Source organism: Sus scrofa, chromosome 14 (assembly GCF_054392235.1).
Source record: "Sus scrofa isolate SSC_HxYL_T2T_F1_AM1 chromosome 14, Sscrofa_HxYL_maternal_Yorkshire_Landrace_v2.0, whole genome shotgun sequence".
Lineage (NCBI taxonomy): Eukaryota > Metazoa > Chordata > Mammalia > Artiodactyla > Suidae > Sus > Sus scrofa.
Genome location: NC_139396.1, coordinates 90,611,772 through 90,638,376, shown reverse-complemented (window position 1 = coordinate 90,638,376; position 26,605 = coordinate 90,611,772). Strand labels below are relative to the sequence as shown.

The following is a 26,605-nucleotide window of genomic DNA, read 5'->3' as shown; positions in this document are numbered from 1 at the left end:
TGCATTAAAATGGTCTCACCTTAAATCAGGGACAGTTTGCTGTAACTAGAATTTTCAATTCTGTAATGACTTTTTTTTTCTTCTATGAAAAGAAAAAGCTTCTATATTAAAATGATGTACAAGGGTAAAAGGAAATTTATGATCTAAACTTGCTGCAAATCATTTGTATTGATCTGTTTTGTTTCCATTCTGCTGAAGCTAATGGAAATCATTTGTCACCTGACTTGTCCCAGCTGATTTGAAAAAAACACTGTACCATTTATCAGACCAGCTGAAGGTCTGGTACAAGTTTGCTTATGTCTGCAATCACCAAGATATATTCAATTTCTAGGGAAGAGTGAATATTAGGTTATATTGCTCATTGGCTTACACACATAAATTAAATATTGATATAAACATATATGTAATACATTCTAGTATAACAGTAAATATGGGAACACGTATTGGCCATAGAGTATTCTACTTATAAATAATATTTTAATAGTTTTTATGTTTCAAGAGCTAAAACTAAAATATAATTATGAGATGTCAACTATGGTAACATTATACACATAGAAATAAAAGTTGAAATACCATTGGAGCAGTGCATTGAAAGGAAACAAGCTTCTTTTCCTGACCATAAGTTCTTCTGGGTTTAACTCTTCCCTTTGAAGGACATTTTGGGTGACTCAAATTTTAACCTTTAATTCTTACAATTTTGTAGATAAAATTTATTTCACATTTATTTACATGAAAGCTTAAGACATCTATCTATCTATTTGCTTTTGTACAAGAAATCAGTATGTTTGTATAATTGTCAGAGTCTCATAAGATGTGTCATCCTTCCACCTCAGTCCATGTATTTCATCTCAAGGTGAAAGGAGAATTGGTCTCACACATCTTTTGTAACATTCTTTCAAGCTGTTAAAGAGCAGAAGTGATGATATGAAAGATTATTTAAGCTTTGTCATTGTTGGTATTTCACCAAATTATCTTGTAGTAGTACAAATATACCTGTAATTTAAACTCACATACAAAGCAGCACCATGAAGCCCTGGCAAAAATAAGTAATTTCCAAAGTTGCACTGGCCCTTTAATAAATGCAATGCACATCTCTATTTATTTTCTAATGCACTATTTTTTTTTCTGTATCACTATTCCTTCCCTATTAACTGAGTAGTGTAATTTGCTTGAACAGAGAGTTACAAAATTTACATATGTGCCTTAAAATTTATGATACTGAGAGTATGGTTCATTCACTTCTTCATTCTTTACTTTTAGGAACCAGAAACTCTGACAGGCTTGAGGACACAATTGTTTTGAAAAAGGAGACAGTGTCTGTGTTCTTTAAGAATTTAGATTTAAGCAAGGTAAGGATATAATTCATTCTAAAGATTTTTCTTTTCTGATGACAGGTTCATGACGTAAGGCAATTCAATAAGAAATAGAAACAATAAGCTAGTTCAGGCTGATCTTGAAATTTGGCCCCCTCAGTCATCTAATTATTTAAAAGCACATTTGGGTCAAAATTCTTGTACTGGCTGATTTTGGATTTCTGAGAGTCTAGAAAACTGTGAACCCTGGAGGACAGGTATTTTAAACTCTGTTTCATATTTCTTGAATATATAAATGAATGAATTAATGAATGCTCTGTTTTCCCCCTTATGGTTTGGCAGTCTCTTTGTGTTTTAAAATTATAGGAGAAAAAAATTCAGTGATATTTACAAAATTGTCCAATTGTTCAAAAGAAAAATTTTAAGTTCGTACTCATTATTTCACATTTTCTTATCACTCTGGTGCAATCTGTAGACCTCAGATTAAAACTACCCATATGTTGATCTAATCTCACCCATTCACTCATTTGTTCATTCAACAAACATTGACTACTTATTAGTAGTTGAGTACACTGATGGGAATTCAGAGAAAAAAATTAAAGAAAGCTTTGCCCTAAGAAACTCAGTGTACTAGAGAACACAGTCGTGGATAGGTAAAACATGTATAATACAACATAGTACATGATCTTATAAAGTTATAAACAAAACTCTTTGAGTGTAGAAAAAAGAAAGCAAACTGTAAAATTCCAGTAAAAGCTTTACAGAGAAGAAACAAGAGAAACGGTCAGGGGAAAAAAGGTGTGGAAGGACATAGGATGTTCAGGTCAATGTGAAAAAATCAGTGTGGGTAAAGAGGTTAGAAGGTGAAGGGCATTTTTTCAGTACCACATTAAGAAATCTCATATTATTCTAAGAGAAATCTGATCAATAGAGATTTTAAAGAAGAGGAGGAAAATTTTTAATTAAAAAATGAATCATTTGCTTAAATAATCAACAATAATTTAGAAGATCCATTAAAAAAAACAGAAAAACAGAAAAAAAGCATACCCATTCTACTACCAATTTATAACCCAGAGATATTCTGTGCTAACATTTAAAGTATATGCTATTGCAGAACATGTTTCTGACATTCAATTCCAATATCTTTTTTGATGTCATAATGTGAACTCATATTCATGCTCTTTGTAATCTATGTGTATAAGTAATGATGTATCACAATATTCATTGACATGGAAAGATGTTCCTTAATGCTGATTAAAGTTAAATAGGGAAGGTCAATTTTACAAGTAAAATATTTAATGATTAGGAAATATAATCTCAATGAAGGTAATAAAACATGTAATAAAGTCATGTAATAACTCAGTGTAATTAAATCATGTAGACAGATCAATGATATGTAACTAAGAATCAATTAAATATCCCCAGATATGAAGACATGACATTGAATGTGGAGTGGGGAGTAGATTATTCAAAAAATTTTACTGGGACAACAGAAAATTCATTGAGAAAAAAGGTAAAGTTTATACCTACTCCACTACTTAACATAAAAATAATGTTCAGATGGCTCAGAGGTGTAAACATTAAAACAAAAAAGAAGCTCTATTGTTGGGTTCTCAGAAAATACCCAGATTTTTTTTCTCAATATATAATGACTTTAGATGGAAAAGGCTTTCCAAGTGTGTCACAAAAGTGCCATATCAGAAAATAATAGCAATTTGCCTACATATTTAACTTTTTTAACTTGGAAATGCACTAAATGCACTAAACAAAAAACAAACAGAGTCCTGAAAATACTTATAACACAGTGCAAAAATATGTAATTAACATATACATTGTATATATTTCATATATAATATTTAATATGTGAGGGTCTGGAAGTCTAGAGAATAGCTTTGTTTAGTAGACTCTTCTTATGCTTGTAATAGTAATTACTGACATTTCTTTATGTGGTCACAGCCATATCACTCAAACCCACAAATAGACTAAATAGAAACTTTTAATTTGAACATGATTTTATGATGCCAGGGTGGCCAAAGTTTTGATTATTTTTTGCTTATAGTTTTCTATTTCCTTATTTGTTTTATGTATAGTACCAGAAACTTCATTTTAAAACCACTGAATTTCTAATTTTTTTCCTTTGAAGAAAATTGTTATCTTTTAATTGTTTACTAATGGTTGACCTTATTAAAACTGATGATATATTTTTATCATTTACTATAGTTATTTACTAAGGAGTTTTCTATTTTTAGAATTGGGTATAGCTATCATTTTTTTCACTTTTTATATCTACATATGGAATGACAGTTTTTTCCCTTTTGCTTTTGCATGACAGTTTTGCTATATTTTCAGTTAATTTAAAGTGAGGTATTCTATTCATCCTGAAAAGATGTTTTCTCTTAAATTTATTTTTCTGCAAGGTAAGAACATTACAAATTGATGGGGTTTTTTTTTGCCTAAAAAGAGTAATAACTGAGATAAGAGGCTGAGTTGTTATAAGAGGCTTGAGGTAAAACTGTCTAAGTAGATTAAATTCAGCATCCCTACCTACCATATAATAGGATCTTACCTCTATTCATCTCTCTATGAGACTTTTCTTGCTGTTTCTCTCTGTGAAACTCTTGAGTATTTTCTTATATTTTCAAGCTTATAAAAAGTTCTTATTGAAGTGTAACATACTATATAATTGCACACATCATAGGTATACGGATCAATAAATTATCACAAATATAACCCCTTGAATAATCAGCAATTAGATCAACAAATAAAATGTTACCAGTGTTCTAGAAGCTTCCTACATCCCCCTTTCCTGACTTAACACTTCCCAAGAGAGTAACTGCTATTCTGTTCTCTTCAGTATAAATTAGTTTTGGCTGTTTTTCTTTATGTAAAAATACATGTGTACATTTTTTGTTCTGCTCCATGAATGTGCTAGTCATCCATATTGTTGTGTGTAGTTGTAGATTGTTCATTATAATTTCTGAATAGTAAATCACTCTGTGACCTCCTCAGAATTAATATATTCATTCTCCTGTTAATACCTAATTCGCCATTCCTGCCTACTGCTTTAATATCATACTTTGTTGCCCACCAAGTGGCATTACTTTTCAGATGCCTTGAGGTAGTTCCTATCAAAGCTCTGCTCTCTAGAATTTCTTACCTTTTTCTTACTGATCTCCCAGCATCACTACCAACATATTTTCTTATCCTAGTGATTCTTTCTGGCAGCTGGAACCCAGAGTAATAGTTGAGCCTCCTGGAAATATCATCCTTTTGGATTTAACACTGTCATTTCTTTATTTATCCTCAAGTGCTCACAAATAGAGAGTATTGGGTATGTTGAGATGGTTCAAAAGCAACTTACTGTATCAGAAAAAGCCCCTCCCTTGCAATAGTGAGTTCTTGCTACTGAATTCAGGCTACTTTCTGGATCACACACCTTTTCTAGACCATATTAAAAACCTCCTTGTAGCACATTCTAGCGCTCAAGTCCACCCCCAAACACCTAATAACTCTTCATTTTGACCAGAAAAAAAATAAGGAAAAAAGGACCTAGTGATGAAAACATTTTCAGAGATATAAAACAGGTATTTCCTCACTGGAACTGGTTGAAGGATGAAGTAACTCTGCTTCCTAAAAGCTGTAAAAGAGAAAGATTCTGCCTTTGAGGTGTTTAAGAAATAAAAAAAGATTAAGAACTAGATTAAGATATTAAGAGAGTAAGTACTAGAGATTTGCACTAGGACAGACACAGGGACATACATTATTCTTCAAAGTCTTAGACACACCACCCCTACCTCCCACCAATACTTCTTCAAAGTTGTAGTGCTCCCAATTTTGTACACATTCTATAAAGGGGATTTCATTTTGAAATCTGTTGATCTGTTTAATCATTTTTATGACTCCAAATAAATTATGCATTTTTGTAGTAGAATTCTGGCACCTATATGATGCATTTATTTGTCAGTTGTATTATTGAGTTTAGGACAAAAACTCAGTTGTAAAAAAAAAAAATTCTGTGCAAAAACAAACAGAACTGACAAGAAAGAAGATACTATTCATGGGAGCTACAGTAGGTAATAATTACTCTGTATATTTGTGACATTACATTTGTTTTGGCTAAGAAAACATCAAGAAGTTTTTTCTAACCAGTACTTTTGTGCAAAGCTTTACTTAAAATGTCTATTGTTTTCTTTCTTTCACAGAGTCCTCAAAATAAATCAACTTTGAGTGTTTTTGAAAAAAAATATTAAGTCCAATGTCTCTTCCTGTATATAGGAGATATAGTTTATTTCTCCCCAAGAATCTTGTAATCATTCTAATACATTAAAGGCATTGCTGTTTCTGACATGTTTACATCAATTGACAGGTAACTGATTGGTGGTGGATATTCATAATGGAATACTATCCTTTAAATCCTACCAGCTTCTTTCTGGCTATATGAAATTATTTCAGCACTACATGCCCCTGAGACTGTTAGGGACATTACAGTGATGATCTGTCAGTTCTTTAGTTCTAAGAGCGATGCACATCTTATGAATACCATTGTCTTTCATCTTGGTGTTGATCTTTCCTTTTGATGTACTTTCAGAGCCCTCATTCAATAATATTTAAGTTTTACCAGATGAGATCACAAGGGTATTTTAAGAAGCCATTTCAAAGTATTAATTTTAAATTTTATACTCTCTAAGGTTACTAGTGGATCTTTGAATTTCTAGTGTCAATAATGGTATTTGTCTGGATATAGTCTATGTTTTTTAATTCCAAAACACTTGCCTTGCCCTTTCTGCCACTATGGGTAGTAGTATACTTTCAGGGGGTTGGTGGATGAACTCTGCTCTTCAAACAGTAAACATAAATTTACCAGGCCTTATTTTGTAGGAATAAACGAGGACAAAGATTTATTGGAAAATAAATTGTAATTAACTATCAACAATTCTGATTTTGACATCATATTTAGCACTTTTATTCAACTACATTTTAACAGTATTTGTCTGGCCAATTTGGATAATTTATAAGTCTATTCTCTGATACAATATAAGTATATTAATTGATCATTTACTCATTTTCCTTAGAAAAAGAAAGCCTGTGAAACAAGTAATTTTCAATGACTTTTGGAACAGTGTTCATCACAACATCTGTGATAAAATATTTGGAAGGAATTTCTTGCCCTTAGTTTAATGTTCACCTTTGAAAATATCATGAAAGGGAATTTGGGAAATGCTAGCTAGCTATAGGTGATAATGACACAAATATCAGAAACTGGTAAAGACAAACTGAATACTTCTTTTGGGATGGCCATTATTTTAAATGTTTCATATGATTTATGGAATTTAATTTTCTTAAAGACCTATGAAACTAGTTTTAGGGAGTTCCTGTAGTGGCTAAGTGGAAACAAATCTGACTAGCATCCATGAGGACACAGGTGTGATCCCTCGCCTCGCTCAGAGGGTTAAGGATCCAGCATTGCCATGAGCTTTGGTGTGGGCCAGTGGCTATAGCTCCAACTCGACCCCTAGCCTGGGAACCTCCATGTGCTGCAGGTGTGGCCCTAAAAAGACAAACAAAACAAAACAAAAAGCACTGGTTTTATTGGTTTTATTGTTATCCTCAGGTTACAAGACCATAGCCCTTATATGAACCTGAGAAATTCTTAGATGGTATCATACATTTTTTTTTAAAGTATAGTAATCATAACGGTATGATACTGGCACAAACACAGAAATATAGATCAATGAAACAGTATAGAAAACCCAGAAATAAATCCAAACGCTTATGGTCAACTGAACTACTAGCAAGGATAAAATAATATACAGTTGAAAAAAAAATCTCCTCAATAACTACTTATTGCGAGAAACACTGGACAGTGGCCTGCAGAAAAAATGAAATTAGAACATTCTCTAACACCAAAAATAAACTCAAAATGGATGAAAGATCTTTGGGTTCTTGGTTTTTTTGCTGTTGAGTTGTATGAGTTGTTTGTTTATTTTGAAGATTAAGCCTTTGTTCCATCATTTGCAACTATTTTCTCCAATTCCATAGTTTGTCTTTTTTATATATATAGTTTCTTTTCCTGTGTAAAAGTTTGTAAGTTTGATTAGGTCTCAATGATTTATTTTTGTTTTTATTTCATTGCTTTGGGAGACTGACCTATGAAAACATTTGTATGGTTGATGTCAGAGAAAGTTTTGCCTATGTTCTCTTCTAGGAGTTTTATGGTGTCTTGTCTTACATTGAAGTCTTTAAGCCATTTTGAGTTTATTTTTGTGCATAGTGCGAGAGTGTGTTCTAGTTTCACTGATTTACATGCAGCTGTCCAGTTTTTTCCCAGCACCACTTGCTGAAGAGACTGTCTTTTTCCCCTTTTATATTCTTGCCTCCTTTGTTGAAGATTAATTGACCGCAGGTGTCTGGGTTTATTTCTGGGTTCTCTATTCTGTTCCATTGGTCTGTATATCTGTTTTGGTACCAGTAGCACACTGTCTTGATTACTGTGACATTGTAATATTGCCTGAAGTCTGGCAGAGTTATGACTCCAGCTTTTCTTTTTTTTTTTTCTCCTCAGGATATCTTGGGAAATTCTGGGTTTTCTATGGTTCCATATAAATTTTTGGGTTCTTTGTTCTAAATCTGTGAAAAGTGTCATGGGTAATTTGATAGGGAATCACATTGAAACTGTAGATTATTTTGGGTAGTATGGCCAATTAACAATGTTAATTCTTCCAATACAGGAACATGGAATATATTTCTATTTCTTTGAATCCTCTTTAATTTCCCTGATTAATATTTTATAGTTCTTAGCATGTATGTCTTTCACCTCCTTAGTCAGATTTTTTTCCTAGGTATTTAATTTTGGGTGGTACAATTTAAAAAGGTATTGTATTTTTATATTCCTTTTCTAATATTTCATTGTTAGTATACAGAAATGCAACCAATTTCTGGATATTAATCTTGTATCCTGCTACTTTGCTGTATTCATCATTGATCAGTTCAAGTAGTTTTTGTGTGGAGTCCTCAGGGTTTTCTATATATAGTATCATGTCATCTGCATAGAGTGACAATTTTTCCTCTTCTCTTCCAATTTGGATACATTTTATTTCTTTTGTTTGTCTGATTTCTGTGGCTATTTTGTTAATGCAGCATATGATGTTAATTGATTTGCATATGTTGAACCATCCATGTTAACTTGGGATGCATCCTACTAGGTCTTGTTGTATGATCTTTTTGATATGTTGTTGGATTCATTTGGCTAAAATTTTGTTGAGAGTCTTTGTGCCTATATTCAGCAAAGACATCAGCCTATAATTTTCTTTTTTGGTAGTATCTTTGTCTGGTTTGGTATTAGGGTGATGGTGGCTTCATAGGATGTCTTTGGGGGTGTTCTTTCTTCAAAATTTTGGAAGAGTTTAAGAAGGATAGGTATAAGTTCTTCTTTGAATGTTTGGTAAAATTCAACTGTGAAGCCATCTGGTCCTGGACTTTTGTTTTGTAGGGAGATTTTTTGTTACATATTCAATTTCATTTCTAGTGATCAGTCTGCTCGATTCTATCAAAAATATTTGTAATATACTATGTCTCATGAAATCTCAGTACTAAGGTCTAAATGTTAAACATAATACAGGTCTTGCCTTCAAAGAATGGGCATTATATTAGAGTTGATAAGATTATAAGAAAATATCCAGAAGTGATAAAAGATATTGTGAACAAAATTTAAGCAGCAACATGTGATACAGAGTAATGCTGTAGAAGGGTACCATTTTCTTAAAACATATTGTTTGAACAATTATATGAAAAAGAGGGAAGTGAACAATTTAGACATTCTGAGAAAAATATGTTTGAGGAAAAGCAAAATGCAAGAATGGTTAGAGCAGTACAGGAAGAATTATAAGACGAGTTCAGGGAGTTAGTCAGGAATGAAACTTGTACAGTCATTTAGGCAATGATAAGGACTTAGATGACACAAAGAGCAGATAAATTGGCTGGTTTTGAGTTTTTAAAAATGGCTTAAGTTGACTGGGTTTAAGATGGTCGCATTGGGAACTGTGTATAGTAGGGCAAGTGTGGAATTTAGGAACAAATTATGATGCATTAATACAAATGAGCAGTCATGGTTGGTTTGGAAAAGTATGGAATGGTTCTAAAAAGTCATCAGATTTTGAATATCTCAGGAAAAGCTCATAGGAGTTTTTATGGATATTATGTGGTTGGAGATGGAAAAATGTATCAAAAACAAATATATCTGTTAAATAGCCAGGAGAGATTTTGAGTAGAAAATATGCCTGATATATAAGGTGAAGTTAGAATTAGAATTATAAAATAAGGTATTGCCATCACAGAACTGGTAATAAAATCCATAAGACAGTATATGATCACTTGGAGAGTGAATGAAAATAGTGAAAAGACCAGGACTAAAAACAGAGCCCTCAGAATTTCTAATACTTTGAGGTTGGTCAAAATCAGAGTAACCATAAAATATTAAGGAAAAATATGTGTGAAATATGAGAACTAGGGACAATATTTAATATATACTACCAGAGGCTAAGAAGGAACAAATTACCAACTGTATCAAGTAATGCGGTTAGCTCAAGTAAGGTAAGGCTGAGAATTTACAGTTGTGTACCAGGAGGTGGAGATGATAATGACCTTGATAAGGTCATTCATATTGTGTAGATGCCACCACTATTTTATCAGGCAGTGCTTCCCCTCTTAGGTTTCCCTCATCCCACCCTCCATCCATGAGACTCTTATCACATAAAGATACTGCATACTCTTTCATCACCCCTCAACTTACCACCCATCATGCTGCTCATATCATCTGCTTAAGAATCTCATCTAAAGACCTGCTTTCAAAAGTTACACTGGTACCAAATGTCAAAGCCTGAGTTCTACCTCAAAAATTAAAGACTAGAAAAAGAATTTACTTTGGGAAAGTGATACTAGAGAACAGGAGTAAATGATAAGTAAGATTGAAGCAAAGCCAGCATTACAAGGATATGCTGTATATCTGTTCACTGCTTTGATAACAAGCAATGGTAGAGTTTATAAAGGAAAATTATACAGTTAGAATTGCTTTTGAAAAATAGCTCTAGCTATAGTGTGGAAGTATCTTAAAGGAAGTTAAAATCAAATGCAGTAAAACAAATAATGATATATGTTTAGTAAATTTAGCTAGAAATTATTGTGGTTTTTACTGCCAATTTGTTGCTAAGAAATAAAGATAAAGGAATTCAAGAGATAATAGAGAAAACAAGAACTTGATCATAGATGAGGTATGTGGAGTGAAGAAGAAAGACATTAAAGATATCTCCTGAAAAGATGTTAGTGACATTTACTAAGATGTGGAAGCAGTGGAGGAGGGCTCAGTGCAGGTTGGAAGGTGTAGCTCATTAGATTAGGTTTCAACACATTGTATCTGTTGAACCTGTGGCCTTTGAGTAGAAATGTGAAAACATGTTGTTGCATGTCAGGAACTGGAGATGACCTAGTATTCAATAATTGCTTTAGAAATCATTTTCTGAGTTTTATACTGTTAATGAGCTGCCAGTGGTACTATTTAAAAAAAAAAAGGGACAGACTGCTAATATTTCACAATTTAACAGGATAAAATACATCTGCAAGAGAAAGGCAAGATGGCAGAAGAGTAGGGGGATGCGCTGGCCCCCTCTCCCACAAACACACACACAAAAAAAACACATCTACATGTTAAACGACTCACACAGAACAGCAACTAAATGCTGGCAGAAGAACTTAAACCTCCAATAATGGCAAGAATCTCATGGAAAAAACAAAAGAGAGAGGAAGAACTAGGAAGGAGGAAACCACAATCAGAAAGCAGTCACTCAAATAAGCCAGCATACAGATCTAATTATGAACATGTTTAAAACAAAATAAAATTAAAAAGTAAAAAAGATACATCAAAATCATAAAATGTGGTCAAGGGAAGTAAGGAAATACATAGACTCTTTTTTTAATTTTCTTTATTTTTAAATTTTAGTATGGTAGTGAAGTATTTGAACCTACAGGGCTCACAGGCTAAAACACACAATTATAGGAAGGGGTTAACATACTTAAAAAACAGGGCAACAGCAAATCAAAACCAAATATTACATTCACAAAAAATGAAAAGAAAAACACTCAAGCCAAAAATAATTGGAGACAATCCAACCAAAAAAAGAAAGAATGGAGAATCATAGAATCAACTGGAAAAAAAGGTTTAAAATGGTAATAAATAATCATCTATCAATTATCACCTGAAATGTCAATGGTCTTAATGCTCCAATCAAAAGACCCAGAGTGGCTGAGTGGATAAAAAAGCAAAAACCTTCAATCTGTTGCTTACAAAAAACTCACCTTAGGACAAAGGGCACATATAGATTGAAAGTGAGGGGGTGGGAAAAAAAGTATATCATGCCAATGGACAAGACAGGAAAGCAGGAGTTGCAATACTCATATCAGACAAAATAGACTTTAAAATGAAAACCATAAAGAAAGACAAAGAATGACACTATTTAATAATTAAGGGATCCATTCAAGAAGAAGATATCACTATCATCAACATATATGCCCCAAATATAGGAGCACACAGATACAAACAACAAATATTAACAGACATAAGGGAGAAATTGATGGGAATACAATCATAGTAGGAGACTTTTAACACCCCACTCACATAAATGGACAGATCCTGTAGACAGAAAACCAATAAAGCAACAGACATCCTAAAGGAAACAGTCTAGAAAAGTCTAGAAAATTTAGACTTAATTGACATCTTCAGGACACTACATCCAAAAAAGTCAGAATACACATTCTTCTCAAGTGCACATGGAACATTCTCAAGAATCAACCACATATTAGGGCACAAAGCTAACCTCAACAAATTTAGGAGCATAGAAATTATTTCAAGTATCTTCTCTGTCTACAATGGCATGAAACTAGAAATCAACCACAGGAAACTAGAAATCAACCACAGGAAAAGAAATGAGGGAAAACCTACTACATGGAGACTAAACAACAACCTACTAAAAAAACAAATGGGTCAATGAGGAAATCAAGAAGGAAATTAAAAAATACCTTGAGATAAACGGTAATGAAGACACAACCTCTCCAAATCTATGGGATGCCGCAAAAGCAGTGCTCAGAGGGAAATTCATGGCAATACAGGCCTTCCTGAAAAAAAAGAAAGATCTCAAATTGACAACTGAACCCACCACCTAAATGAATTAGAAAAAGAAGAACAAAAAAGACCTAAAGTCAGCAGAAGGAAGGAAATTATAAAGATCAAAGAAGAAATCAATAAAATAGAGATTCAAAAAACAATAGAGAAAATTAATAAAACCAAGAGCTGGTTCTTTGAAAAGGTAAACAAAATTGACAGATCCCTGGCTAGACTCATTAAGAAGAGGAGAGTAGAACCCAAATAAACAAAATTAGAAATGAAAAAGGAGAAATCAAAATGGATACTGCAGAAATACAAAAAACCATAAGAGAATACTATGAACAACTATATGCCAACAAAGTTGACAGTCTGGAAGAAATGGGCAACTTTCTAGAATCTTACAGCCTGCCAAAACTGAATCAAAAGGAAACAGACCAACTGAACAGACCGATCACTAGAAATGAAATTGTATATGTCATAAAAACACTCCCTACAAATAAAAAAGCCCAGGACCAGATGGCTTCACAGGTGAATTCTACCAAGCATACAAAGAGAATCTGGTGCCCCTCCTCCTTAAACTTTTTCAAAAGGTTGAGAAAGAAGGAACACTCCCAAAGACATTCTATGATGCCAACATCACCCTAATTCCAAAACCAGACAAATATACCACTAAAAAAGAAAACTATCGGCCAGTATCTTTGATGAATATAGATGGAAAAATTCTCAACAAAATTTTAGCCAACCGAATCCAACAACATCTAAAAAAGATAATACACCATGACCAGGTGGGGTTCATCCCAGGTTCACAAGGATGGTTCAACATATGCAAATCAATCAGCGTCATACACCACATTGACAAAAGTCAAAACCATAGCATCATCTCAACAGATGCAGAAAAAGCATTTCACAAAGTACAACATCCATTTCTGATTAAGACCCTCACCAAAGTGGGTATAAAGGGAACATTCCTGAATATAATCAAAGCCATTTACGACAAACCCACAGCAAATATAATACACAATGGAGAAAAATTAAAAGCCTTCTCATTCAAATCCAGAACAAGACAGGGATGCCCACTCTTACCACTGCTATTCAACATAATTTTGGAAGTCCTAGCCACAGCCATCAGAAAAACAAAAGAAATAAAAGGCATCCAAGTAGGAAGAGAAGAGGTAAAACTGTCACTGTATGCAGATGACATGACACTATACATAGAAAACCCTAAGGACTCAACCCAAAAACTACTTGAACTTATTAATAAATTCAGCAAAGTAGCAGGCTATAAGACTAGCATTCAGAAATCAGTGCATTTCTGCATACTAACAATGAAGTATTAGAAAAGGAACACAAAAGCACAATACCTTTTAAAATTGCACCCCCAAAAGTCAAATATCTGGGAATACACCTGACCACGGAGGTAAAGGACTTAAATGCCAAGAGCTATAAAACATTAATCAAGGAAATTAAAGAAGATGCAAAGAAATGGAAAGATATTCCATGCTCCTGAGACGAAAAAATTAAAATTGTAAAAATGGCCATACTACCCAAAGCAATCTACAGATTCCATGCAAACCCTATCCAATTACCCATGACACTTTTCACACAATTAGAACAAACAATCCAAAAATTTATATGAAACAACAAAAGACCCAGAATTGCCAAAGCAATCCTGAGGAACAAAAACCAAGCAGGAGGCATAAGTCTCCCTGACTTCAGGCAATATTACAAAGCCATAGTTATCAAGACAGTGTGGTACTGGTATCAAAACAGACAGACAGACCAATGGAACAGAACAGAGAACCCAGAAATAAACCCTGACACCTACGGTCAATTAATCTTTGACAAAGGAGGCAAGAATATAAAATACGTAAAAGACAGTCTATTCAGCAAGCATTGCGAGGAAACCTGGACAGCTGCATGAAAAGCAAAGAAACTAGAACACACCCTCACATCATGCACAAAAAATCAACTCAAAGTGGGTGAAAGACTGAATATAATAAGACAAGACGCCATCAAACTCCTGGAAGAGAACATAGGCAAAATATTCTCTGACATCAACCTCATGAATGTTTTCTCAGGTCAGTCTCCCAAGGCAACAGAAATAAGAGCAAAAATAAACCCATTGGACCTAATCAAACTGACAAACTTTTGCACTGCAAAGGAAACCAAAAAGAAAACAAAAAGACAACTTTCAGAATGGGAGAAAATAGTTTCAAATGATGCAACCGACAAGGGCTTAATCTCTAGGATATACAAGCAACTTATATAACTCAACAGCAAAAAAGCCAATCACCCAATGGAAAAATGGGCAAAAGACCTGAAAAGACATTTCTCCTAGGAAGATATACAGATGGCCAACAAGCACATGAAAAAATGCTCAACATCGTTGATTATAAGAGAAATGCAAATCAAAACTACCATGAGATACCACCTCACACCAGTCAGAATGGCCATCATTAATAAGTCCAGAAAAAACAAGTGCTGGAGGGGGTGTGGAGAAAAGGAAACCCTCATGCACTGTTGGTGGGAATGTAAGCTGGTATCGCCACTATGGAGAACAGTATGGAGGTACCTTAGAAATCTATACATAGAACTACCATATGACCCAGCAATCTCACTCTTAGACATATATCCAGACAAAACTTTGCTTAAAAAGACACATGCACCCGCATGTTCATTGTAGCACTATTCACAGTAGCCAAGAGCTGGAAACAATCCAAATGTCCATCAACAGACGATTGGATTAGGAAGAAGTGGTATATATACACAGTGGAATACTACTCAGCCATAAAAGAGAATGACATAATGCCACTTGCATCAACATGGATAGAACTAGATATTCTCATACTGAGTGAAATGAGCCAGAAAGAGAAAGACAAATACCATATGATACCACTTATAACTGGAATCTAATATATAGCAAAAATGAACATTTCCACAGAAAAGAAAATCATAGACTTGGAGAATAGACTTATGGCTGTCTGGGGGGAGAGGGAGGGAGTGGGAGGGATCAGGAGCTTGGGGTTAATGGATGCAAACTACTGCTTTTGGAATGGATTTAGAATGAGATCCTGCTGTGTAGCATTGAGAACTATGTCTAAATACTTACATCCCAACAGAACAATGGGAAGAAAAATTATGTATGCATGTATGTGTAACTTGGTCCCCATGCTTCACAATATCCAGGACATGGAAACAACCCAAATGTCCACTGACAGACAATTGGATTAGGAAGAAGTGGTATATATACACAATGGAATACTACTCAGCCATAAAAAAAGAATGACATAATGCCATTTGCAGCAACATGGATGGAACTAGAGAATCTCATACTGAGTGAAATGAGCCAGAAAGACAAAGGCAAATACCATATGATATCACTCATAACTGGAATCTAATATCCAGCACAAATGAACATCTCCTCAGAAAAGAAAATCATGGACTTGGAGAAAAGACTTGTGGCTGCCTGATGGGAGGGGGAGGGAGTGGGAGGGATCGGGAGCTTGGGCTTATCAGACACGACTTAGAATAGATTTACAAGGAGATCCTGCTGAGTAGCATTGAGAACTTTGTCTAGATACGCATGTTGCAACAGAACAAAGGGTGGGAAAAAAAACGTAATTGTAATATATACATGTAAGGATAACTTGATCCCCTTGCTGTACAGTGGGAAAATTAAAAAAAAAAAATCAAGAGTCTCCCATATCGGATTCTGATTCTAGGGATTCCAACCTAAGATATGTTCAAGCTTTTTTTTTTTTTTTTTTTTTCTTTTCCAAAAGGACTTGAGCAAATTGAAAGCCCCTTCATTTTTTTTTTTTTTTAATATGTACTTCCTAACAGAACCTGGTGGTTCAACTCTAGACAAAAACAAACTGACTTTCCATTTGGGTTCAAATCCAGTTCTTCATGACAAATGTCCATGTTGCATGGATGTTGTATACATATTTTTAATTACTGAGAAATAACAAACTGATGTACATTAATCAGAGAAAACAACAATGAAATAACCACCACTCATTATGTTTATAATTTTTAGTTGACTTTATTTGGGCACATGCCAGGCCAGTTATCAATCCTGCCATATTAGAAAGCTATAGAACCTTTTCTCTGGAATATTATTTAAAGAATACATCATTTGTTTAAAACATGTTATGTGAAAAATAAATTTTATGATTAAGTAATTTTAAGAAACACAGAGTTTACAAAGATAACCAGATTTTTTTGTGGCAGGACTTCTTATTGGTATTAACTAATAAATTACGAAAGGTTAGAGGATCAGATAACATCCCAAGACTCCCAGCATTAAGTAAAAAATACTTTTATCGCAGAACACTTTAGTGATTTAGTGCCCATGAAATAAGTTTGGGCAAACATTCTAGAATTTCCTAACCAGAACTCCTCTAATGTTTAATTTACTAACATTATCAGAAATGTACATCACCAATCTAACCTCTCACTGCACCCAATGCCCTCAGGGCTTATAATTAAATGTCATTGTTTTCAGTGTTTATCAGTGTTGATAAAAGTTATACTATTTAGAAATCACTGTTATTTCTATTGCAAACTCTGTTTAAAATGTCATCCATCCATTACTCACATCTTCTATCAAGACCCACAAAGAAATTACTTCTCAAAATTGATATTAGAAAAATGTTTATGTTTATAAGATCAGCTCCTTTTTGGCTTTGCTATGAGAAAATTCAGTGCTAAGTGTGATGTTAAATTGTAGTTAGAAGCTGATTTTGGTGTCTCATTAACTTTGGAGTATTTTATTATTTTTGCCCTTTTAAAATACTTTTCTTGTTTCATACCATATATGAAGATGCTACTTCCTTAATTTAAAAACAAACAAAAAATTCTTAAGGTCATAATAAAATAGTATAAACCTTAAATAAATATTTATTTGATATGTATGTTGAACAATAAAATGATACAATAAAGAGATCATCTAGTTAGTTTATTGGAGACTGAATGTTATGAAAATAAATGAAATGATTTTTTAGAATATTATATAAACAAAAACAAAAGAACATTATGTAAACAAAACTATCTAATTTTTTAGTCTGAGACAATATGAAGAGCATTTTTATTGAGACTCAACACTTAGCTTCCTTACCTTTGAAGGGAAACAAATTTGAGATGAATTTCCGTTTAGACAAATGGTTATTATGATGCAAAATATGGTTTTCTATGACTTCAGGGACATGATTCATTGTGTTTTGCTATTTTGAATTCACGGGGGAATGTTAAACATCTCTGAATATAAACATGGGAAACTTCCATAACATCTGCTGCTAATTTCTGCCAGCTGAAAGTGTTAATGATGATGAATATTTTTGTTGATGATGCAGCTACATTGGTCTAACAAAATTAACTTGCAGATGCTGGGCATTTAATTGAAAACACATGATTTGTAATAGCACCTGGTTGGCTTTATGTTTAGTTACATTTTAAATTGTTCCAATATGTCTAATATTTATCATTTCACTTTTTAAAGTTAATAAAAAACTACAAATGGGAAATATGTTAGAGTCTGTCATGCTAACAGTTAAGTTAATTCATTCATTAACAACCACATATTTTAAAAGCAAATTTTGACTGATAGCTGCACATTTCGGGCATGAACCATAACTACTGAAGATGAGAAAAAGATTAAAATTCATCAATTAACATACCTGAAAATGCTGTTTTGTAATTCACTGTTAGGAACAAATGAACATATCCTGACAAAGTTAAAGAGGCTAAGGTTAAAACCTTTCAGGAAATAAATTGAATATATATATATATATGCAACTTTTATTTATAAGATCTCTGTGACACAAACACAGTAGCTTAGTGTATCTTATGCTGATAACTAAATCTTTGGAATTTACTATAACAATCACTGTATCATTTTATGCTTGGTTTTATACTAGCAAACTGAAGAAAAGAAGGACATATACAATTCATATACTTTTTTTTAGAAAACTGGCAAGAAATTTATAATTTTTTAACTGGAATAAACTGGGCAAATAGGTTTTTGCAAATCCTCAGGACTGGAATATTAATTCATTTTAAGGGTTCATTATGTGCTTGCCTGGTAAAAGGCTTTGATTCAGAGTCCTGTGATTTATTATTTAACCAACATGCAATTCTTATTAAATCTGAATTAACTGCATATTTGGATTTATTTTACAGTTTGGCTAACAAATTGAGACAGACACTATTATTCACAACAAATGTTTTATGTCTAATTTTGCAAAATTAATATAAATGAAGAGGTACTCATGGCAGAGTGACAGATGGAAAACAGTAAACTTTGAAAGGCGATGATTCTGCTTTTTAGCAAACTTTTTTCAAAGACTCCATTAAACCTCAGAATGAATTTCCTCAGCTAATTATTGAAGTGGGAGCAGTAACACATTTTCCATTTCTCCTAATTTATTTTGAACATGAAACCTGCATTTTTTTAAAACTATTCACCAATAGAAAAATAAAGTAAAAAGTAAAGATGTCAAAACCATGTACACGGGAAGAGTATCTTTCTGCCAATAATCCTTTCAAAAGTAATTATTTAGTGTGGGATCTGAAAGTTCCTAGATGATGATGGAAAGCTATTTCTGAGTCATCTCACATTATTTCCCAGCATGCATCCTCTGTGTTGACTGAGAGAATCTTTGGATACTTCCAAGTACAAATTGCTGGATCCCACCTTGATGACTTTTCTGATGCCACATTTCATTCCATCAGAACTCCTTTTCTTCAATGGTATGTGTTCAGTAATTTCTTCCTGACATACTCTGGAATTCAGGAATTTCTCAAGTCGCCCTATGCTGATGAGCTTCACTAATTTTTCCGCTATTTTCTTCTGATCACTTTCCTTTAATTTCCTTAGTACTCATGCATTCAGCCTATACTCTTATTTTGTTAATTTATAGACTGTTAAGTAGTCTATCGTACCTTAATTTTATATGCTTTAGCTGTCCAATTAACACTTTTCAAATATAAGGTCATCTCGTGTTTTCTTCTCAGTAAGTTTGGTTTTAAATCATAAATTAAGAGTTTATGGGCTGTGAAACCTGGTTTAATTTATTTAACTTCTATGAAACCAAGAATTCTCCTCTGTAATAGAGGTTCTGGTTATTATTTTTGTTTATTTTTTTTCAGTCCCTTGCCCATAACATTTGGAAATAATTTCTACACTAAAACCCCAAGTTATCCTAATTTCATTGTGCCATCTGTTTTGTCCTGAGACCCTGATTATCCTTTCCTATGTAATTTGGAGCCTGTGCTTTCAGACTGTTCACTACTGTCTATAAAGATATAAGTACCAAAAGAGAGAGTATTTAAAAACTTTTGACCTTATCACAACATTCAAACATGTCACTATTCATCTAGTAATTTTTTCATTGTATCTACTGTTAAGAAATTGTGAAAAATAAACTAAAACTGTTTCTCCTAAAGGTAATTGGAAAAGCATGAGCATAGTGATCCCAGAGTTATTGAGGTGAGCAGTCAGTTCTTCAATATCTTGTGTTTCAGTGGGTTTGCTCACCCACCTGGGACAAGTATGTAGAGCACCAGTGTAGTGAAAACATCTGGAGAAATATACATCATAAGCATAGGATGAGCACATTTAATGAAAGCACATTTTAGTATTAATGATAGACACAGAAAGCCAGGATGTGGTCATTTGTGTATCACTTTTAAAGAAATAAAGGAGACAGAAAGTAGGAAAGCCCTGAACAGAAACTCACACACACTAAAGTAAGTATTCATTGTGTTACCTCAACTTTGCAAACTTTTCTCTTTCCTTGTAGTCAATCTAGAGAGAGCTGTAAAAGTGTAGTATTGAAATTTTAATTTTTCTCTGGTAATTAATGATGGTGAACACCTTCTTATAACTCACTGCTCATTTAAGTATCATCTTTTAAGTGCCTCTCCAGAATTCTGTCCATTTTTAGTAGGTCATCTTATTGTTTTGTAGCATCTCTTGAGTATTCCCGATACACTTTTTTGTTTTTTGTATAATGTAAGTATTACAAAGAACTTCTCCCAGATTTTGTCTTGCATTTTAACTCTGTTAATCCTGTCTTTTAATGAAAACATTTTTGATTTGGATCAAAAAATTCTTATCAGTGTTGCCTTTATAGTTGCTACCCTTGAGTCCTATTTAAATGATCATTGCCTACCCGGTCGTCATTGATAGGTTTTCTTATATTTTCACCGAGAAGCTTTATTGTTTTATATATTTCACGCATTGTCCACAATCCTTCATGTGTTGGTTTTGTGTGAGCTTTGAGGCATGTGATTAACTTAATTTTCATAGTATCAGTATTTATTCTGTCATTAACTTAGCCTGGCACATCTTTTTACTTTTACGTATTGATTTGATTTGTCTGGTTTGGTTCTTCTCTTTTATAGTTTCCACTATTATTTTATGGCTCTTGATGGTGTGCATACTATTGTAGAGTGATAATTATAATTTACATGTCCACTCAATCCATAGTGGAGTAAAAGGAGTAGGAAGATATGCTGTATGATTTAAGTTTCAATTTCTTGCTGCTGGTCTTCTCAGGGTGGTTGTTACCTACTTAGTGGTTTCTGGAGACACTCTCCTGTTTCTACTCTTCCAATTTCCACACTAATTGTTTAACCTCTGGGTTAATGACATTTTTACTTATTGCATAGCACAAATCCAGGAGAGGGAGAGGTCAACCAGTTTGTTTTTCCAAATGAGCCCTCTGCCACTTCTCCTGTGATCTGAAATAGACTTCCAGCTTGCTTAAATAAAAGTTTATCCTCCATGTATTTAATTCTTAATGCATTTCATCCTTAATGCATTTGTGCCATTATATCCTTCCTTTTTTTTGGGGGGGGGGTTATCTGATCTTATTTCCTGTCTCTTTTTTGGTAATGACACTTATGTTTCCCTGTGCTGCTTTAAGTGCATTTGTTCTCTTTTACATTTGTCCTTTTCTGGAATTTTATGTGGAAGTTACCATGGCATAGCTGCTTGGTCTCCACTTAATCTTTTGTGGTTATTCATTCTTAGATTTTTTGTGTTCTTTTATTTGAATACACACATACGTGTATATTCATATATATATATACACACACACACAAAGTGTATATATATATATACACGCTATATTTGAATATAGATATATAAATGTACACATACATGTATTGTGTATATATACATTTATGCACATATATAGATTTTCGCACACAGGTATATCTATGGGTATAAAAATATATGTTTAAATTTATATTTTTAAAACACCATGTACAGCAGGTTAACTCGTTTTGTGGACTAAATTTTTCAAATGATTTTTTTTCAAATAAATAAAAATTTTCAAATTTTGTAGTTTCTAAATGTCTTAAAATACTGATATCTAAGTGAATATTTGACAGTCTGTCACAAATTGGGGGAGAAAATTCTTAAATCAATACAAAATGAAACTGATTTAGTTAGAAAAAGTGAACAATGGCACATTGGCTAATCTATATATACCCAATCTGCAAGTCTTTGATGTTTCTAATTTCTAATGTGATTGTCATGACCATGATATTAATGAGACCAATGTTATCTTAGATATAATTAATTCATAACATATAATGCATATTATAGGTGTGGATTGCCTCTGCTGCTTTTGATAATTATCTTTTTTTTTTAAATTGTATGGGAAAAGCTAGCTGTTATTAGGACAGCTGAAGATAATTCATTAGTGTTAGATTTAATCATTCAAAGCACTCTCAGCAGGTCATTAGCATCATCATTCACCTAACCAGCTCTTTTTAGGACAGTTCACACCAACATAACAGTAACAATTTCTAAAAATCTCTTTTCAAATACTATAATTCAGAGTAATCATGTGCACATGTTAAAGTCTTTACCATTTGTATATCTAATAAAGTAAAAATGGGAGTCAGCAGATACTTTTTCATTTTTAACTTGTTATTGGTGCAGTTGCTGGGAAAGCACCTTATTGAATACTGAATACGAAAGATGTTTTATTAAAAACTGTCAACTGATAGAATCTTTCCTATTTCTCTGTTCTTATTTACCAATCATCAAATTTCCCATAGTTTGAGGAATTTTAAGCTGACTATATAGAGGCATTAAAATATCTGTATTTACTCTCAATATGTAACAACTTCATATTTGGTTGAAAGAAATAAATAGGTGGTACTCTAATGTGATAAATACAGTATGATGGAAAAGCAATAGTGTTCTAAAATTAATATATTGTACTCCAGTCATTTTTCTAGTGATATAATGGACAATTTGAGTGAGACAATATCTGATACAGAGATATAAATTATATTTAATTTGTGGACTAAATAAATTCCAGAGGACCAGGTAAACTTAATTAACAAATCAAATCATTTAAACCACATTGTAACATAATTATGAAGGTCTGTAACTGGTGAAGGGAAAGCAAAGAGATCATATGTATTGAATTAAGGTACCAACCTAAATGATTACTCTAATAATATTCCAATTTTTTATAGAATAAAATAGAGGTATTGAAGTGATTTCAAAAAAATTTATGTGGCAGATACTTGCTGGAAACTATTAAATTTATTTCCTATTTTAGGACACACGGTTAATGAAATGGCTCACCCCACTTGCCATACTGATTAGTTCTTTCCAATGAAAGGAGGACAAAGGTAATACATCATGTCCTAGCCAAAGCAGTTAAAAACCTTAAAAGCCCTGTTTTCCTCTCTCCTGCTCCCCTCCTCTCTTTCTCTCTTCTTCCTTCCCTCTCTTCTACTAACTGACTGGGTGCAGATCATCACAGAAGCCACTATATTAGAAAGAGCCTTTATCACCAAATGGCTGAGTACAGCAGAGCTCTCCAACTACCACTGAGATATGTAGAGGTTTAGGCTCATTGCGGTCAACAGATATTACTTCTAATGCAATTTCTGTTTACCTTATATATTAAGCATCAAGCCTTCTGAAACATCACCAATTAACTCTTATTCAATCCCTATCCTTGGATGGGAAAGTATACATGATTTATATCTTACCAGTATTTGATATATCTTGCTATCACTGGCTTCTTGAAATACTATTATCCCCTGAATTCCAGGATAACAAACTTCTCAGATTCTCTGCCTACATCATAGGCTGCTTTTTTTCAGACTTCTTGGCTATTATCTCATCCTCCCTTAAATATTAAAGTTCCCAAAAGATAATCTTTCTTCTTCTTCTTCCTTCTTCTTCCTTCCTCCCTTTCTTCTTCTTTTTCTTCTCCTTCTCCTTCTTATTAATCTATTAAATGGCCAGCATATGCTTCTTAGAATTACTAACAGTTCTTGCACTAGGAATCTTTAAAATTTATTTTTGCTTCTTTTTTTTTCTTTAAATTTTTTGACCATGCCTGAGGCATGTGGTAGTTCCTGGGCCAGGGATCAAACCCAGGCCACAGCAGTGACAGTGACGCATCCTTAACCCATTGTGCCACGCCCTATATCTTCTTGATCTCTTTTTTCTTTGACCAATTCTTATAATTGCCATTTGGTCTAAAGACATAAATTTAACATACCCAAAATGTAATTCTTTATTTCTCCCTAAAAAAATACATATTTCTCTCCGTAGGCTTCTCCATTTTAATCTATTGCAATAGCAATCATCCAATTATTTAATACAAAACCCAAGGAGTTATCTTTGTATTCTCTCTTTCTTTCATTTCCTACTTCTAATCCATTTGTATCTTCCTCCAAAATGTATCCTCTCACTTCTCACCTTCTTCATAACCTCCTGAGATAACATTATCTTTTATATGGGTTTAAGGGAACTAAGCAGGGAATTACATCATTTAATTTATAATTTCGAAAGGCAGTAATCTTCTAACTAGTCTTTATTTTTGTTCTTGATTCTCTTAGACAATAGAGTGATTTTTTTTATAAGCAGAAATCAAATCATGTAACTCCTCTGCGTAAAAATCCCCAGATGATTCTCACTATGTTTTTATAAAATCTAAATTCATACTATGGCATCTATCTTCCTATTTATAGCACTAACATGCAGACTGGTACAAAGCTGTGAAAGACTGTCATAACCATTAGATGAAGAATTAAGTTTTAATATGCTTTCAGAAGTCTAGAATAAAGTCTCATAGTTTATCAACTTTATGGGCTTTAAAAAACTTTTTTGAGTTAAATAATGTTTTCTAGATTTGTACCATCTGTAAAACTGATATTCTTTCTGCATTCACACTGAGGTAGGTTTCTACTTCCATACTAGTTCTTATTTCATCATGCTTTGTAATAGATTTATCATTTCTCCCTGGAATATAGCAATTATTTTTACCTAAGTTCCCTACTTTCACTCTTACCTTATAATCCTTTAGCTGTACAAAAGCCAGAGTGACCTTTCAAAATTATAAATCAGATCATGTCACTTCCTTGCTTAGAACTGTTAAAAGGCTTTCCATTGCCCTTGAGGAAAAACAAAATAAAACAAATAAAGCATCTTACTATGGCCAAAAGACACTACTTGATTTGATTTCTGGTTACTTCCCTGACTTTTTCATTTCTCTTTCTTTGGGTCTTATTCGATAAGCTCCATCCATACTGTCCTTGATGTTCATTGGTTGTACCAGGCTCTTTTCTGGGTTATAATTCATGAGGCTATTCTTACTACTTGAAAAACAAATGCCAGTATCTCCACACGGCAGACTTGTCATTTCTCTTCAGGTAGGACCTTTAAGAGAAACTTTTCCTCAGAACTCCATGAAAAATAACCCCTATTCAATAGGTCTTCCTCACATTATCTACACGACTTACATCAGAATCTGAAGTAATCCGCCCGCACTTACTTGCTCATTTTATTCAGATAGATTGAATCCACTGGAAATTAGCTCTTATTCATTTTGATGCTTCCTAGCTCCTGGTAGAAAGTCTCACATAGTAGTCAGTCAATGCACCTATGTGTCTAGTTGCTGGTTAAGTGTCTAATGTTGGCCTAGATTAAAGTCTCCTTGGAGGCAAGGAGTCAATTTGAATTACTTTATTCTAACATGACATTCAAATAGTTATCAAGGGTGGACATATATTTAGTAAATTTTTTATCGCGCTATATTCAGGTCAGTAGTAATGAAAAAAAAAATGAACACCAAGGACCAGATTGTAGTTAATTCACTTTCACACCCCTCTGATATTAAATCAATTGTGAAATCCCATTGTTATTATTGCTGTTCTTGTTGTTGTTGTTATTGGCAACTTGATGTGGAATCTCAGGTCCCACACCAGGGACTGAACTTGGGCCACAGAGGAGAAAGCACTAGGTCCTAACCACTAAAACGCTAGGGAACTACCGAAACCCTTATTATTTTTAATCAAGGTATATCATTTCCAAGTTGATACCATAAGCCATTTCCTTTTGGGTTTTTTTTTTTTTTTTTTTTTTTTTTGCTTTTTTTTAAGGACCACACTTGGGCATATGGAAGTTCCCTTGCTAGGGGTCAAATCCAAGCTATAACTGCTGGCCTAAATGCCACAGCCACAGCAACGCTGGATCCAAGCTGCATCTGTGACCTACCCCACAGCTCATGGAAATGCTGGATCCTTAACACACTAAACGAGGCCAGATATGGAACCCACATCCTCTTGGATACCATTCAGGCTCGTTACCACTGAGTCACAATGGAAACTTCTCCAGAAGCCATTTTCAAAATTCTTATTCAAAGAGAGAGTTGTTTTGTCTACAGAAAAATATATCTCAAACCCAGGCAGCATATTAGAATCATATGTAGAACTCTAAGATACACTAATGTTCAGACTCTACTCCAGACCGATGACATCATACTATTTGGAGTTGGATATGCGCAGTGTTTGAAAAAAAATCTTTCTAAGTAATTTAAATATAAGCAAAATTATAAACTGCTGGCTCCAGTCAGTTGTAATTTTTTTCTTCTATCATCAATTCAATGTTGTATAAATTATTACTTATATCTTCTCTAAGTGTTCAATAAAAATGTTTGAATATTATCTTTTATTAACTCTGAGTCTGCATATTTATACTACTATGTGTTTGGTTTCCTTCTGCTCTCTCGCAGCAGAATTCTTATATTGATGCAAATAGATTTTCCCAAGGATTTATTATTATAAGATTTTAAGTATAGAAAGTCTTATTGTTAGT

General features: G+C 33.3%; 1 protein-coding gene across 2 annotated transcripts in view; it reads left to right on the top strand.

The window, feature by feature from the left end:
- Positions 1–22,240, top strand: part of LOC146396850 (uncharacterized) — a 241,208-nt gene extending 218,968 nt beyond the window's left edge. Inside the window, exons 6-8 of one of the 2 annotated variants that reach the window (XM_084997060.1) lie at positions 1,261–1,349; positions 5,516–5,679; positions 19,094–22,240. In XM_084997060.1, the coding sequence (XP_084853186.1) occupies positions 1,261–1,349; positions 5,516–5,563 (137 nt within the window). In that variant the 3' untranslated portion in view covers positions 5,564–5,679; positions 19,094–22,240. Of the gene's footprint in view, positions 1–1,260; positions 1,350–5,515; positions 5,680–19,093 lie in introns of those variants that run through there. The other variant, XR_014827990.1, reaches the window with a different exon arrangement.
- Positions 22,241–26,605: the final 4,365 nt, after the last annotated feature.